Source organism: Neodiprion lecontei, chromosome 4, assembly GCF_021901455.1.
Source record: "Neodiprion lecontei isolate iyNeoLeco1 chromosome 4, iyNeoLeco1.1, whole genome shotgun sequence".
In the NCBI taxonomy this organism is placed as follows: Eukaryota; Metazoa; Arthropoda; class Insecta; order Hymenoptera; family Diprionidae; genus Neodiprion; species Neodiprion lecontei.
The window spans coordinates 40,011,263-40,028,885 of NC_060263.1; the positions used below are offsets into that span (position 1 = coordinate 40,011,263).

Consider the following 17,623-nt stretch of genomic DNA (forward strand, 5'->3'; position numbering starts at 1 on the left):
AATCGGTCAAGTAGTTTTCAAATGGCGATGAACACGGACTTTGAAAAAGTAGTTTTGAGAGAAAATCACAAGCGCACGATCGAACGTACAACGACAAACTGACGATCGTCTCTCGTTTTAAAATATTGTACAGTGTATAATACATACATACAAGAATGAAATATGTCTTTATGGCTTTACTTACCTGTCTATACTAAATAAAATATTTAGTCGATTTTTCAAAAGTGCAAAACCGTACCCCCCCCCTCAAGCCTAAGACTTCACCATCCCAGCTATCACCCCCCAACTGATACGCGGGTATTAACCTCGCGACTTATCAATCTTGACGCACTTGCTTCTTGGAATTTGAACCGTGACGTCGATATTTGTGGGGATCCAAAAAAATTTCCATGATCAATGTACACTGTCAATCACAAAATTGTGTTGAAATATTTGTCAACTCTGGCAACTTTGGATCTGCGGATTGTGGACTGACAATTGATTAAAAGACGCAGAATAGTGAAAATAAAGGAGATAAGCTCAGTCCAGTATTTTGTCGTCACTCCCTCGAAAACGATTGCATTTAGAAGTGAAAATGAAAATTACCACCATGAGATATGCGAGATACTGATTTTGTCGAATAATAATACACTATGTAACAAGGGAATAAAGTCGAGTTTTTTTCCTGGGTTGATTATGGGACTTTATTTCCGACTCAATTTTTGCCGCAATATTTGTTTGAAAATTGGGACTTTTGAATTCGGTACATATTTCCCGCAAATCCGTCTTAGGGAGAAACATACCATTTTCATCGCGCTTTTGAGGTCAAATAAGTTAATTCTATGGTCAAGTAGAGCATAAAGTTGGTAATCTACTTTTCATCGACTGAACCGGAAATACATTTTCTGCTCGAATTGTACATCAATGCAAAGGCTACCATTCAAGGACAATACTAAGGCCGTGAGTTCCTACATAGCAGGATTCTCCAGTCGTGGAGATTTAAAAAGCTTACCAAGCTTTATACGACGATCATCTCATTGACACTTCATCATTGATGTGAACTGATGAAGAAATTATCAAAACATGAATTTATCGCAGAGAAAATCTCATATGTCAGCCCGAAGTGCGCTGCAATACCTTTCGCTGCGCAGTGGTGTTCGTCACATGAATGAAACCGGAAACGAACATTGAAGACCGTGAGGAACACAAACATTATCCAGAACTTGACCCAGGAAAGCATTTAAAATCAATGATCCAAGTTTCTGCTCAGCATCGTAAGTCTCGGAGTGACAATTCATACCTCGATCGAAGAACTCGAGTACATGCATTTCACGTGAAATGTTGTGGAGTAACACGATTCTGCGTCTCTGTGATTCGCAATCCACAAGTCTGACATTTCGTAAAACTCGCACCGCCGACACTAACTGCATATTTTACGTATAGTTTACGTGTAGCGATAAGACAGAAAACGTTTTAATTCGAATGTACGAGAAAGAACTTTGGCCACATCGGGTGATGTTGCCGGAGATCAAACGAACATTGACTTGGCTGTTAATCCGATGCCCTGTACTTTGATAATAGCACAGGTCAAAGCTGTATCTTCGTTGAAACTGCTAGCCGTCAGGTTTGGATATCTTGACGTCTGTGTGGATTATACGATTAGCGTGTGCGTATAAAAGCTGGTTACTCTTCAATTCAAAGTTCGTTATTGACTACAGTTCGACCACAGAAGAAGTTGGTCTCGGTTATTAAGATTCGTAACGACGTGAGTTTCAGTACTGAATTCGTGAGGCGTAGTCAAGAGTCTTACTTCTGGTTGTCACAATGAAGATTTTCGTTGCATTTTTATTCGTTCACCTGATTGCTGGTAAGCCAACTTGTGAAACTATACGGCAAGACAAGCAGACTTGAACTCGATCGAATTTAGCTTTAACTTCGACGTATAACTGTGCGATATAGTTTTGAGCATCTCGGAATCAAGTGACTGACGGTTCTAGCATCTAATCTATTGAATACTATTCAAGTTTAAGTTATCAACATTCGTGATTTTCCACTAGCTAGTAAAATAAGCCGTTCCAATATTTGGTTGTTGTTTCACCTTCACCTGTGATTCACTTTCATTTCGTAGACCATGTTTTGCTTTCGTTCCTATACGCTTTCACTCTGTTACAGGAATCTTATGTTCCGAGGCTACCAAACCAAAAAATGCACTACATCCAGAGATTCTTGTGGAATCGTACATCGACATGCTGAGAGCCCTTCGTTTATACCATTTGAATGATTTTGATGAGGCCGTCAAGCAAGCCGTAATCGACAAGTGCAAGAAGAATGGTGGACCAAAGGCATTCGACGATGCCAAGGAAAGCCTGCTGAGCCTGCAAAATTCAATAGATTCCTTGATCAACGACACTGTGAATCAGGTTCAGCTTGTCGGCTCAGAATCATGGAACGCGCAGGAACAGATACCGAGACTTTGTGACACGTATATGACTGTCTTGAACCAGACGAAGCCAGCTCTAAATTCAGTCAGACCTTGTCTGGACGAAGCGGAACGCGCGGCTGCCAACATCATGTACAACATGAGATTTGTGGCTGGGGATTTCTTCTGCGGGAACAACGGAAGTAACCTTATTTGTAAGTTTATTTACTACACATATCGTATGCATGGATCTTTTTTGTGGATATCGAAATGCCCTCATAAACATATGCACGTAGTTATAAAACTGAAGTGCTCGTTATAGAGTGTACTAATCTAGCAATAAACCGACTCTACTTTCGTCTTGGAAACCGAAAAATGTAAAAGTGTGCATGAAAAATACCACTTCTTGGTTGGTTCCGAAGCTACGGCTCCGTGAAATTCATTCGCGTGGATGCAGAATTATTCTTGAAGGTACGCCACCAAAGGTTTAAATATAAAAATTGAGAAGGCGAAAAACGATTATGCAAATCCACCAGATTTCAACGTTTTTGAATTATTTAACCTGTTGTAAATTTGTATAATATTGTCTGTTTTTGTCCAAGCATTTTACACGGCTCGTGGATTTGAGTGTATCGCTAACCTTCCTCGGAGAAGATGTTCGGTACAAATGCCGCCCCCCGATAATACCGTCTTCACCGACGGCGTCCGGATTGCTGGTGCTCCATGGTCTTACGTATCATCCCACCCAAGCCTGAACGATTGCAGGTAAGTGAAGGATCAGAAAATTGTTGCCGTTATATTATACTCCAGCAGCATATGCTGCAGTGAAAGTTTTGCTCAAAATTGACTGATCATTATCATAAATCGACCAACAGGAGTATTCGGACGCTCAAAATCTGCACGGTCGAAAGATTGAGTGGATGCGAACAACCGGAACCTGCCAATTTGATGAATTCTGTATTTGATGCTGCTGAAAAAGCATCAGGCTGTGAAAACATACTTAATGCCGAAGCATCCTCTGCGGCCTGAGGATGAGATGACTGCAAAGGCTGTAGGAGGAAGGTGGGACCTTCCACATTTCGCAAGATTTTCAATATAGATTTAGTGCAGTATGCAGAACACGCAAAGTGATAGTTTGATCGATGGGCTTCGAATCTTGTGGAATACTTTATCAAACCGTCTATGTGTATGTAAAGGAATATATATATATACATATGATAGGACCTCAACGGATAATGTATGATAAATATCAATTATTTTCTGACGATCGATATTCGCCATGAATCTTACCCTGAAACATCCCTCGATCATTTTGAGACGAAGAGCAGGATGCGCGTTACGACCGAGAAAGCAGGAATGACCCAGACGAGAAGCAGTGAGTTAAAACCGACATGACGTGTGTCTTTGACGGAATTTCGTCATTTGAATTCCTTGGTATAGTTTATGACGTAAAGTTCATATCCCTCATCAAAAAACGATCCATTAATTGAGAGGCCATAAAACGGATGGGGGGCTGACTCTGAATTCTAGAGCTCATTTTCCATTTTACGTTGAGTCGAATGTCAATTAAAATCAACATGATACAGTGAATAGGTATTAAACATAAGAAAATTTCACAAGCAGCGAACAATTTTTCATGAAAATCGGGAAAAAGTATGTATAAGAAAATCGGTGAAAGCCTCAACGTCGACTACAGTTTGCATGAAATGCACCAGATGCGAATCGCCTGACGTGAATATCTTGCGCTTTTCGAAGCTGGAAAGAATTCTCCGCACGTCCAGTCGCAGATTCACCTTCGGAATCTGAGCCGGCTGAACGGCCCAACTTCTAGTTCTCAACCCTGGTAAGACGATCCACGCAGACTTGCTATTGATACCCGCCTTTTGCCGCCTTTTTTGTATTCCTTGGCAAATATCGAAAACTCGCAAATCACGAACAGGTCGATTTTTTACACCCTCGATGAAGCCTCGGGTCAATATTATATACTATACATAGGTATATTCGCTGTCTTGCAGACCGATGCGTGATATAGGAAGAGAGAAAAAATAAAAAAGAAACCGTGTAAAACATCGTAGGTACAGACAAGTATGCGTACATCGCGTGCCAATCGGAGTGCAGCGGAGAAATGAATCGTGTGAAACAAACGACTAAGCGAGACACATTTCTCAAAAGCGTGTGTATTCGTGTATGGTAAAAGTTTCGATATAAATATTTGAAGTCTTTTCAAAGAGTAGCTTTAAATTCTGATGACCGAATCTTGGTAGTGAGAATACAATTCGAGACGTATAGAATGAAACATTTCATTTCATACATTTGAATATGGTCCCTACATCACAGCAAGTATTTCGAATTCAGTCCAAAAAACTAGACACAAGATATGATAAGTGAAAAGATATGAATACGAAACTATGAATACTAGACTCTTCTAACAGAGTATAATTTCAAAACCGCAATCTTGGAGGCGATTGTGAGTCGCTCATTACAGATCGAGGGGTCGGTAAAGAAATTCCCAGGGTAACTTGTGTATAGTCGAATCTTCTCCACAGGCGAAGTTGCCTCGTAGTTTTGAATTGAACCTTTTTTTATTAGTGTGAAGGATAGAGGTTGAGGTTTTCTTGAATAAAAAACTCTCGCGTTTGAGCCATCGAATTATAAATGTTTATTGGTTCTTGTGGGAAAAGCCTTGCGGCATAAAAACCCACGAAGTATGAACGTGTATTTGTAAACGTATAAAAGCATGTGTCGATTGCGTATATGAATGGGTATATGCCGGTTACAGCCCGTTTGGCCCATGCCACCGCGATCTCGAGTGCGTTTCGTACTGCGATTTTTGTTTTATTCGATTCGATCGAATTTCGTATGATTTGCGTTTGCCTCACTCCGAGGAGCGAACGTATATGAGAGTATATTTGGGCCTCTCGTCTTTTGGTCGTGGTACGAGAGAACGCACGGCGTCACTCACGATCGTCACTAGACGGACGACATAACTGGACTGTATTAAAAAATGCGTGATGCGCGCTCGCCTCCTCATCTACGCGAGATTTGGCATCCCTGCGGAGACGAATCGTTCGAGCGCGGCTCGCACGGAGATCGCAATGAGACGGGCACAAAACGACGCTCAGGCGCTGAACAACTTAAGAGAAAGAAGGTAGAAAATATTCGGCCGCCGAGCGAGTATCATCGAGGGGGAGAGATAGATAGATAGATGGATCGAGTTTATTATGCCATGACCCGCTTGGGCTTTAGGGCAAACAAAAAGGCGATCAGTGGAGGAACTTCAAAGATCGATGCAGGTAATTTTGATGCATAGGTAGAGACATAGAATACGAGAACCGGATTGTACAATAGATCCAGTGATAGTAGTATAACATAACAAAAGTATAACACAATAAAAAGGATATATTACTAACCACCGGACCAGAAAGTTAAAGTAAATAGATAGCTAACTAATAATAGATATACAGACTAGAGTCCGTAATCGTTGAAAAAGATGAATGGTTTATAGTTTAAAGAACCGATGGTAGAAATAAAACAACAGTGCACAATTGGATGAATACAGGATAAGAATAGGTAGTACAAGAAAATATATATAATAAATTACAAATAGTAATAAAATTGAGAGTAACAATGAGAATAAAAGTATAACATAGTAAAACGGAAATAGACATAGATTGTAAAATAGAACAACAGTGGATAGACGAAAACCAGATAATTGATAGTTAGTCCACGCTGCAAAGTTTCCTGCTCTACGGCCGCTGCCAGTCACAGCCTAGATATTACGGAAGAGCCCGATTCTGCTGCCAGGAGATAGTGATGGAGCGTAGGCTTGAAAACGTCAAGCGACGGGGAGTTTTTTGGGGAGGGAGAGAGTGCTTGTAACGCACCCGCTGTTGTGCGAATTCCGCCGTCAGTCGCGTCAGCCAGAGAATCCGACCGAATGAACCCGCGACAAGACTCGCGCGTCGATATGTCGCGGCTGCCCGAACGTCTTTCCAACTACATATAATCCGCGGGCCGTTGCGCCAAATATGGATGCGAATACACGGAATATCGGTTTTCAGATCAGAGCGGTCAGATTTGTGATTTAATTCTCTCGTCGCTGGGTTAGTACTCGGAATGAAACTGCAGCGTTATACGAAACTTGACACGATTTCTCAATTACTTACATTTTCATTTCAGCGATGCGTTGTCAAGGCCAGCAACAAGTTTTGCTTAAGTATGAAGCTTATTCCACTGTCGGCTGACTCGTTCGTCAATCTGTTATCGCTTCGGTCAAATTTGATGAATAACTTGAAACAAATATAAGCCGGGCTTTTCAACCGCCTAAGAAATTAATTAAATAGTCGATTTGGTAAACACAAATTGAATATCAGTAGTCATTTGTGAACTTTACAGATTATTTTGAGCTTTGGGAATTCATCGACCATACCATAGTTGTCGGGGGATTGAAAATTCACCAAGATTTTGCAACGAAAGTGATCGCAGTGTGTTGTATATTCTACATGAAGAAAAAATAAATTATCAACCATAAAGCGATTGCGAGATCAAAATGCATAGTTTTTTTTCTGTGGAAACCGCATTTTATTTCTTTTTTTTCCGTACTCGAATTCAGAATCCTTTAAAATAATTTCTCTGTTCTAGTCCTGTTTCCTACAATAATTTCAACTCACATCAAAATACACTAGAAATTATATTTGTGCGAATTCGCGATCATACGACGAACAGCGAATCCGTTACAATGATTGACAGCTTTGAAATATTAATAAACGCGAGTCTCACGGATGAATAAATTTATTTTATCAAGTCTTGGAAGGCCGGCCGTTTCATTCCACAGACTCCACATCCAGGACCCTGAATCACAGCGTGGATATCCTCGTACCGCGGCTCACGAGCGCAAGGCGATTGGGAGAAAAAGCATTCTAATTTCTTTCCGCCTTATCGGAGAGAAAGATTTCACCGACGTTACGGTAGTTCGAATCACCGGGTTCATCCCTTGCGTTAAATTCGTGGCTGAGTGTTGGCCCACTTCTTCCTGAGCCGGAATTTTTGAACCCTTCACGTGTAAATGTTCCCCCTCAACAATTAGTCTGATAATTATTATCCTCTACTCCAGCGGTCTGCGATCATGATCGTTGTTATGACTAATACAATACCCGTACGTGTCCGTGTGATAGATTGTGAGCGTGTAGGTACGAAAATTCCAACCAAAGTTGGCGGAAATGGAATGGCAGATTCAGAGGAAACGCAAAATAAGCATAAGAATGTGTCTTCGCCACCTCAGTGACGCGATGACGCTACCAAAAGATCCATCACACGACTCACGAGAACCTGGCTTCTAAGCACTTGCAGATCCATAGAAATGTTAGAGGATATTCAATACTTATTGTAAGTAGAAGTGAGGCCTGGAGATTTCTTTGTAATGAATTGCGAGGGTGAGTGAACTCGTAACAGGTTCTGGAGTTCCATCGGCACCCGTCATTTTCACGCAATACAAACATCATACCGTGCGAGTTTGGTATTTGAGACGTCTGTAATGCAATGATTGCGAGAGGACGATTTTCGACAGCCGGGTTATTCGGCGACCCCGCGAATCTCGCCCCAACGAAATCTCCCGTCAATTTCATCGACACTCATCTCCCGCGTATTCCGACACGGCAATCATTCATTCGCTTTCGATACACGGACGGCCGTCATTACTGCGCGGGTTCACTCGACCAGCAAAATCCACCGATAGTACGACCCCGATTTCGTCCAAGGTCGAGTGCGCCGCCGATCGCGAAGCGAGTCGAACGATTCTGGCGGGTTTTTCCTCCCGGTAGCTACGCTGACATTTTTTTCTCCATTAACGTGACAGGCAGCACTCGTTGAAGAGTATACCTGTAGTTACTCTCACGCGCGTTGTTCCAAAAAGTCAAACATTTTAGTTATTTCAAACAAATATGGTAATATTTCACTCGAGACGTGATGGCGTGAATGCTAAAAATGAAAAATGCGTCCTAGAATATTTCTGTCAGTGTTGAATAAGTTGTACGGAAAATCATACGACAGATATCGTAAAGTTTGGCGAAGGTTATCAAAAAAATGGTCTCTTGATAATTCCTCTCATGAAAGATCGTAAGGGGGGGGGGGGGGGGGGGGGGGGGGGTGAGGTTTTCAGCGTAAAAAAAACCAATTTTTTTGTGAATTTTTTTTAACAGTGTGGATTGAGCAAAATTTAGTCAAACCTTTTGTGCATTATTGAGTATACTTTTAAGAATATTCTGTAATTTTTTCATGCGGAAATATTCAAGAACAAGCCGGTGACAGAACTTGCCCCAGAACGTCTCAGAGAAAAAACAATTTGCGGTCTTCACTATATCTCGGTCGGAAATTATCTGATATCAAAAACCATTAGAATTCAGTCAAAGTATCATCAAATCCTCCCCCCAACGTTCTTTGATTATTTTTTTTTTTTTTATCCAAAAATATTTGGCGGCCATCTAAAGTGTGAACTGCTATTTTTCACTAAAAATTCCGCCATTTTGTGGGTGGGAAACCCCGTTAATGTGAAAAAAAAAATTTAAACTACACGTGGGGGCGGGGGGGGGGGGGGGGTACTTTATATAAATAAAATGTGTACCAAGTTTGAAATGAATCGGTCAAGTAGTATTCAAATGGCAGTGAACACGGACTTTGAAAAAGGAGTTTTGAGAGAAAATCACAAGCGCACGATCGAACGTACAACGACAAACTGACGATCGTCTCTCGTTTTAAAATATTGTACAGTGTATAATATATACATACAAGAATAAAATATGTCTTTATGGCTTTACTTACCTGTCTTTACTGAATAAAATATTTAGTCGATTTTTCAAAAGTGCAAAACCGTACCCCCCCCCCCCCCCCCCGCCCCTTAAGCTTAAGACTTCACCATCCCAGCTATCACCCCCCAACTGATACGCGGGTATGAACCTCGCGACTTATCAATCTTGACTCACTTGCTTCTTGGAATTTGAACCGTGACGTCGATATTTGTGGGGATCCAAAAAAATTTCCATGATCAATGTACACTGTCGATCACAAAATTGTGTTGAAATATTTGTCAACTCTGGCAACTTTGGATCTGCGGATTGTGGACTGACAATTGATTAAAAGACGCAGAATAGTGAAAATAAAGGAGATAAGCTCAGTCCAGAACTTTGTCGTCACTCCCTCGAAAACGATTGCATTTAGAAGTGAAAATGAAAATTACCACCATGAGATATGCGAGATACTGATTTTGTCGAATAATAATACACTATGCAACAAGGGAATAAAGTCGAGTTTTTTTCCTGGGTTGAATATGGGACTTTATTTCCGACTTAATTTTTGCCGCAATATTTGTTTGAAAATTGGGACGTTTGAATTCGGTACATATTTCCCGCAAATCCGTCTTAGGGAGAAACATACCACTTTCATCGCGCTTTTGAGGTCAAATAAGTTAATTCTATGGTCAAGTAGAGCATAAAGTTGGTAATCTACTTTTCATCGACTGAACCCGAAATACATTTTCTACTCGAATTGTACATCAATGCAAAGGCTACCATTCAAGGACAATACTAGGGCCGTGAGTTCCTATATCGCAGGATTCTCCAGTCGTGGAGATTTAAAAAGCTTACCAAGCTTGATACGACGATTATCTCATTGACACTTCATCATTGATGTGAACTGATGAAGAAATTATCAAAACATGAATTTATCGCAGAGAAAATCTCAAATGTCAGCCCGAAGTGGGCTGCAATATCTTTCGCTACGCAGTGGTGTTTGTCACATGAATGAAACCGGAAACGAACATTGAAGACCGTGAGGAAAACAAACATTATTCAGAACTTGACCCAGGAAAGCATTTAAAATCAATCATCCAAGTTTCTGCTCAGCATCGTAAGTCTCAGAGTGACAATTCATACCTCGATCGAAGAACACAAGTACATGCATTTCACGTGAAATGTTGTGGAGTAACACGATTCTGCGTCTCTGTGATTCGCAATCCACAAGTCTGACATTTCGTAAAACACGCACCGCCGACACTAACTGCATATTTTACGTATAGTTTACGTGTAGCGATAAGACAGAAAACGTTTTAATTCGAATGTACGAGAAAGAACTTTGGCCACATCGGGTGATGTTGCCGGAGATCAAACGAACATTAACTTGGCTGTTAATCCGATGCCCTGTACTTTGATAATAGCACATGTCAAACCTGTATCTTCGTTAAAACTGCTAGCCATCAGGTTTGGATATCTTGACCTCTGTGTGGATTATACGATTAGCGTGTATGTATAAAAGCTGGTTACTCTTCAATTCAAAGTTCGTTATTGACTACAGTTCGACCACAGAAGAAGTTGGTCTCGGTTATTAAGATTCGTAACGACGTGCGTTTCAGTACTGAATTCGTGAGGCATAGTCAAGCGTCTTACTTCTGGTTGTCACAATGAAGATTTTCGTTGCATTTTTATTCGTTCACCTGATTGCTGGTAAGCCAACTTGTGAAACTATACGGCAAGACAAGTAGACTTAAACTCGATCGAATTTAGCCGCAACTTCGACGTATAACTGTGCGAGAAAGTTTTGAGCATCGCAGAATCAAGTGACTGACGGTTCTAGCATCTAATCTGTTGAATACTATTCGTTGAAGCTGTCAACACTTCGTGATTTTTCACTAGCTCGTAAAATAATCCGTTCCAATATTTGGTTGTTGTTTCACCTTCACCTGTGATTCACTTTCATTTCGTAGACCATGTTTTGCTTTCGTTCCTATACGCTTCCACTCTGTTACAGGAATCTTATGTTCCGAGGCTACTAAACCGAGAGATACACTACATCCAGAGATGCTTGCACAATTTTACATCGACATGCTGGAAGCCCTTCGTTTATACCATTTGAATAATTATGATGAGGCCGTCAAGCAAGCCGTAATCGACAAGTGCAAGAAGAATGGTGGACCAAAGGCATTCGACGATGCCAAGGAAAGCCTGCTGAGCCTGCAAAATTCGATAGATTCCTTGGTCAACGACACTGTGAATCAGGTTCTGCTTGTCGGCTTAGAATCATGGAACGGGCAGGAACAGATACCGAGACTTTGTGACACGTATATGACTGTGTTGAACTCGACGAGGCTAGCTCTAAATTCAGTCAGACCTTGTCTGGACGAAGCGGAACGCGCGACTGCCAACATCATGTACAACATGAGATTTGCAGCTGCGGATTCCGTCTGCGGGAACAACGGAAGTAACCTCATTTGTAAGTTTATTCACTACACATATAGTATGCATGGATCTTTTTTGTGGATATCGAAATACCCTCACAAACATATGCACGTAGTTATGAAACTAAACTGCTCGCTATAGTGTGTATTAATCTAGCAATAAACCGACTCTACTATCGTCTTGGAAACCGAAAAATGTAAAAATGTACATGAAAAATACTACTTCTTGGTTGGTTCCGAACCTACGGCTCCGTGAAATTCGTTCCCGTGAATGCGGAATAAATCTTGAAGATACGCCACCGGAGGTTTAGATATGAAAATTGAAAAGGCGAAAAACGATTATGCAAATCCACCAGGTTTCAACGTTTTCAAATTGTTCAACCTCTTGTAAATTCACATAACGTTGTCTTTTTTCATCCAAGCATTTTACACGGCTCGTGGATTTGAGTGTTTCGTTCACCATTATCCCAGAAACTGTTCGGTACAAATGCCGCTCCACGATAATCCCATCATCCTCACCGACGGCGTCCGGATTGCTGGTGCTCCATGGTCTTATGAACCATCCTACCCAAGCCTGAACGAATGCAAGTAAGTGAAAGATGAAAAATTATTGCCGTTATACTATACTCCAGCAGCATATGCTGCAGTGAAAGTTTTGCTCAAAAATGACTTATCATTATCATTAATCGACCAACAGGAATATTCGAACGGCCAAAATCTGCACGCTCGAAAAATTGAGTGAATGCGAACAACCGCAACCTGCCACTGTGACGACTTCTGTATATGATGCTGTCGAAAAAGCAACAGGCTGTGAAAACATACTCAATGCCGAAGCATCCTCTGCGGCCTGAGGATAAGATGACTGCAAAGGCTGTAGGAGGAAGGTGGGACCTTCCCCATTTCGCAAGATTTTCAATGTAGAATTAGTGCAGTATGCAGAACACGCAAAGTGATATTTTGATCGATGGGCTTCGAATCTTGTGGAATACTTTATTAAACCGTCTATGTGTATGTATATGTATATACACAACGGATAATGTATGATAAATATCAATTATTTTCTGACGATCGATATTCGCCATGAATCTTACCGTGAAAAATCCCTTGATCATTTTGAGACGAAGAGCAGGATGCGCGTTACGACCGAGATAGCAGGAATAACCCAGACGAGAAGCAGTGAGTTAAAACCGACGTGACGTGTCTCTTCGACGGAATTTCGTCATTTGAATTCCGTGGTATAGTTTATGACGTAAAGTTCACATCCCTCATTAAAAAACGATCCGTTAATTGAGAGGCCATATAACGGATGGGGGGCTGACTCTGAATTCTAGAGTTAATTTTCCATTTCACGTTGAGTCGAATGTCAATTAAAATCAGCATGATACAGTGAATAGATATTAAACATAAGAAAATTTTACAAGCAGCGAACAATTCATTATGAAAGTCGAGGAAAAAGTATCTATAAGAAAATCGGTGAAAGCCTGTACGTCGACTACATTTTGCGTGAAATGCACCAGATGCGAATCGCCTGAGGTGAATATCTTGCGCTTTTCGAAGCTGGAAAGAATTCTCCGCACGTCCAGTCGCAGATTCACCTTCGGAATCTGAGCCGGCTGAACGGCCCAACTTCTAGTTCTTAACCCTGGTAAGACGATTCACGCAGACTTGATATTGTTACCCGCCGTTTACCGCCGTTTTTGTATTCCTTGGCAAATATCGAAAACTCGCAAATCACTAACAGGTCGATTTTCTTCACCCTCGATGAAGCCTCGGGTCAATATTATACACTATACATAGGTATATTCGCTGTCTTGCAGACCGATGCGTGATATAGGAAGAGAGAAAAAATAAAAAAGAAACCGTGTAAAACATCGTAGGTACAGACAAGTATGCGTACATCGCGTGCGAATCGGAGTGCAGCGGAGAAATGAATCGTGTGAAACAAACGACTAAGCGAGACACATTTCTTAAAAGCGTGTGTATTCGTGTATGGTAAAAGTTTCGATATAAATATTTGAAGTCTTTTCAAAGAGTAGCTTCAAATTCTGATGACCGAATCTTGGTAGTGAGAATACAATTCGAGACGTATAGAATGAAACATTTCATTTTATACATTTGAATGTGGTCCCTACATGAAAGCAAGTATTTCTAATTCAGTCCAAAAAACTAGACACAAGATATGATAACTGAAAAAATATGAATACGAAAATACAAGACTCTTCTGACAGAGTATATTTTCAAAACTAAAATCTTGGAGGCGATTGTGAGTCGCTTATTCCGGATCGAGGGGTCGGTAGAGAAATCCTCGGGATAACTTAAGAGGAAGAAGGTAGAAAAGATTTGGCGGTCGAGTGTGTATAATCAAGGGCGAGAGAGAGAGAGAGAGAGAGACAGGGGAGGATATACAGGAAGCCGACAAATAACTCGGACTGTCCTCTGCTCTGCAGATCGGTCGGCAAATCCGGTTTCGAGGCGAAATCAAGTGCTCGTAACGCACCCGCTGTTGTGCGAATTCCGCCGTCAGTCGCGTCAGCCAGAGAATCCGACCGAATGAACCCGCGACAAGACTCGCGCGTCGATATGTCGCGGCTGCCCGAACGTCTTTCCAACTACATATAATCCGCGGGCCGTTGCGCCAAATATGGATGCGAATACACGGAATATCGGTTTTCAGATCAGAGCGGTCAGATTTGTGATTTAATTCTCTCGTCGCTGGGTTAGTACTCGGAATGAAACTGCAGCGTTATACGAAACTTGACACGATTTCTCAATTACTTACATTTTCATTTCAGCGATGCGTTGTCAAGGCCAGCAACAAGTTTTGCTTAAGTATGAAGCTTATTCCACTGTCGGCTGACTCGTTCGTCAATCTGTTATCGCTTCGGTCAAATTTGATGAATAACTAGAAACAAATATAAGCCGGGCTTTTCAACCGCCTAAGAAATTAATTAAATAGTCGATTTGGTAAACACAAATTGAATATCAGTAGTCATTTGTGAACTTTACAGATTATTTTGAGCTTTGGGAATTCATCGACCATACCATAGTCGTCGGGGGATTGAAAATTCACCAAGGTTTTGCAATGAAAATGATCGCAGTGTGTTGTATATTCTACATGAAGAAAAAATAAATTATCAACCATAAAGCGATTGCGAGATCAAAATGCATAGTTTTTTTTCTGTGGAAACCCCATTTCATTTCTTTTTCTTCCGTACTCGAATTCAGCATCCTTTAAAATAATTTCTCTGTTCTAGTCCTGTTTCCTACAATAATTTCAACTCACATCAGAATACACTGTAAATTATATTTGTGCGAATTCGCGATCATACGACGAACAGCGAATCCGTTACAATGATTGACAGCTTTGAAATATTAATGAACGCGAGTCTCACGGAAAAATAAATTTATTTTATCACGTCTTGGAAGGCCGGCCGTTTCATTCCACAGACTCCACATCCAGGACCCTGAATCACACCGTGAATATCCTCGTACCGCGACTCACGAGCGCAAGGCGATTGAGAGGAAAAGCATTCTGATTTCTTTCCGCCTTATCGGAGAGAAAGATTTCACCGACGTTACGGTAGTTCGAATCACCGGGTTCATCCCTCGCGTTAAATTCGTGGCTGAGTGTTGGCCCACTTCTTCCTGAGCCGGAATTTTTGAACCCTTCACGTGTAAATGTTCCCCCTCAACAATTAGTCTGATAATTATTATCCTCTACTCCAGCGGTCCGCGATCATGATCGTTGTTATGACTAATACAATACCCGTACGTGTCCGTGTGATCGATTGTGAGCGTGTAGGTACGAAAATTCCAACCAAAGTCGGCGGAAATGGAATGGCAGATTCGGAGGAAATGCAAAATCAGCATAAGAATGTGTCTTCGCCACCTCAGTGACGCGATGACGCTACCAGAAGATCCATCACACGACTCACGAGAACCTGGCTTCGAAGCACTTTCTGGAGTTCGATCGGCACCCGTCATTTTCATGCAATTCAAATATTACACCGTGCCAATTTCGTATTTGAAATAACGGTGATGTAATAATTGCGGGAGGACAGATTTCGGCGGCCGGGTTATTTGGTGACCCCGTACTGTATACCAAAGATCGTTTCTTGTATCGGCTTGTGTCCTCTGGAACACATTGCCTACCTCAATTCGCGAATCATCTTCCGTAAATGTCTTTAGGCTAAAACTTAGGGAATATTTGGCCAGTAATACTGTTTAATTCTATTCAATAAGCGCAAATTTGATTTAAATATTTTCTATATATTGTTATATGTTTATATAACACTTTATTTTATTTATATTTCATTTCATTCTATTTTTATTTTATTTTATTTTATTCTATTTTATTTTATTTTATTTTTTGTTTTTTTTTTTTCATAGAGAGCTGTACATGTTCAGCGCATTTGTGTTGGCCTTAGGGGGCACATTGCTCCAGGACATTTTCAATAAACGCTTTTCTCTCTCTCTCTCTCTCTGAATCTCGCCTCAACGAAATCTCCCGTCAATTTTATCGACACTTTTCTCCTGCGTATTCCGACACGGCAATCATTCATTCTCTCTTGAAGACCGAGTTGCCATATTCGCTGCTCTTATATTTTCTAGCAAAGTTCACTGAAATTATGAGCCTCGTTTCGTCCAGGGTCAAATCAGTCACCGATCACTGAGTGAGCTCGACGAGTCTCACGGATTTTTGACAAGGGGATCTTCACTGTTATTTGTCTCCATTCGCGCGACACGTCGCGCTCTGAGATAAATGAAGTCTGTAATTTCTTCATCACCGTCAAATGACTGTTACTCTTCATGGGTAGAACCAAAGGTAATGATGAATGATCAAAGATTGTTGTGAAAATTGACAATTTCGTATGTGCACGTTGATCTCAGGAGGAAAAGAAATATGTAGGAAATATTTGACGATGACATCAGTTAGTGGTTAAAACCGTAAACATCTCGAGCCGCAAAATCGTAATAACTCGTAATAGCGATTATGTCAGTCCTCAGTAGCTTGAAATTGAATAGCAGAACTATTTCGATTAACAAGGTATCATCATTGAACTGCGGTTTTGGGTCACTTGCACGGAGATAAAAAGCAACATATAAAAACCGTCTCGAGTTTGATCAACGAAGCAGCGTGAAGCAGCGACGTTAATTGAAAGTTTAACCTAACTGCGCAAGCCGCTCCCGTTAATTTACTAGACAAAAGTGCTGAACACCTTGACCAATTTTGTCAAAATGAAGATTCTTAATACACTAGCATATATTTTCGCCGTTGGTGAGTTGCCTTATCTATATTAATTCCGGCACAAATAATCCCCTCAAGAAGTCTTAAAATATTAAATGAGCCGGTAAAATTTCGTCGATTCTTATCTTGAGCCCCAAGAATGATTTACCGGCAGCCTCTCTATTCCAATCAGTTGACAGTAATGTTTTGAATTTGTAGTTTAAGTAAACGCCTATTTCCTTGACAGGATCTGTAACCTCCAGCATGGCTCGAACAGGGGGTAAAATCGATTTGGGTTTCATTCTGCTATGCTTTCGAACTTATATGAAGAATAACGCCGTGGACCCCTTAACTTTTATGGATGAAAGCGTGAGACAAGCCGTGAGAGATAAGTGTGAGAAAAATGGTGGACCCTTCGCCTTCGGTAATGCCTCCGCAGCAGTGCGAGACTTTCAGAACTCTGTAAAGTCAATGGTAAACGAAACAGTGCCAGATGATGTACTGAACCTCTTTCGGCCACTAAACGATCAGAAAGAATTCGCTAAGGTTTGTCACGTGTTCCAAACTGCGAATAACTTCACCGTCGCCCGTCGTCACCGTTGCTCGTGCGGGAACGACCTACTTTGCGCACTCGTATCGTAATGTACTAATTTCCAGCATTTTGAAGGGATCATGCCGCTGATTGTATAGCAAACAAGAGCGAGGCTATAGAAAATTGTACTCGAGTAACTCAGCCTGTCCATGGATCGTCTGACAACAATACCGCCGTTGATAG

The 17,623-nt window shown here is 41.2% G+C and overlaps 3 protein-coding genes across 17 annotated transcripts in view; 2 read left to right on the forward strand and 1 right to left on the reverse strand.

Annotated features, from left to right (window-relative positions):
* LOC107221776 (pleckstrin homology domain-containing family G member 5) overlaps window positions 1-17,623 on the reverse strand; it is a 164,319-nt gene that overhangs the window by 55,001 nt on the left and 91,695 nt on the right. The window lies entirely within an intron of this gene.
* LOC107220282 lies at window positions 1,675-3,669 on the forward strand. Its single transcript, XM_015658815.2, has 4 exons — window positions 1,675-1,846; window positions 2,152-2,613; window positions 3,001-3,163; window positions 3,274-3,669. Exons 1-4 carry the CDS (start codon window positions 1,804-1,806, stop codon window positions 3,425-3,427), a joined length of 822 nt encoding a protein of 273 aa, XP_015514301.2. The 5' UTR covers window positions 1,675-1,803; the 3' UTR covers window positions 3,428-3,669.
* On the forward strand, window positions 10,730-12,686 carry LOC107218029. Its single transcript, XM_046738177.1, has 4 exons — window positions 10,730-10,890; window positions 11,195-11,656; window positions 12,044-12,209; window positions 12,319-12,686. The coding sequence occupies exons 1-4, from the start codon at window positions 10,848-10,850 to the stop codon at window positions 12,470-12,472; spliced, it is 825 nt and encodes a 274-aa protein (XP_046594133.1). The 5' UTR covers window positions 10,730-10,847; the 3' UTR covers window positions 12,473-12,686.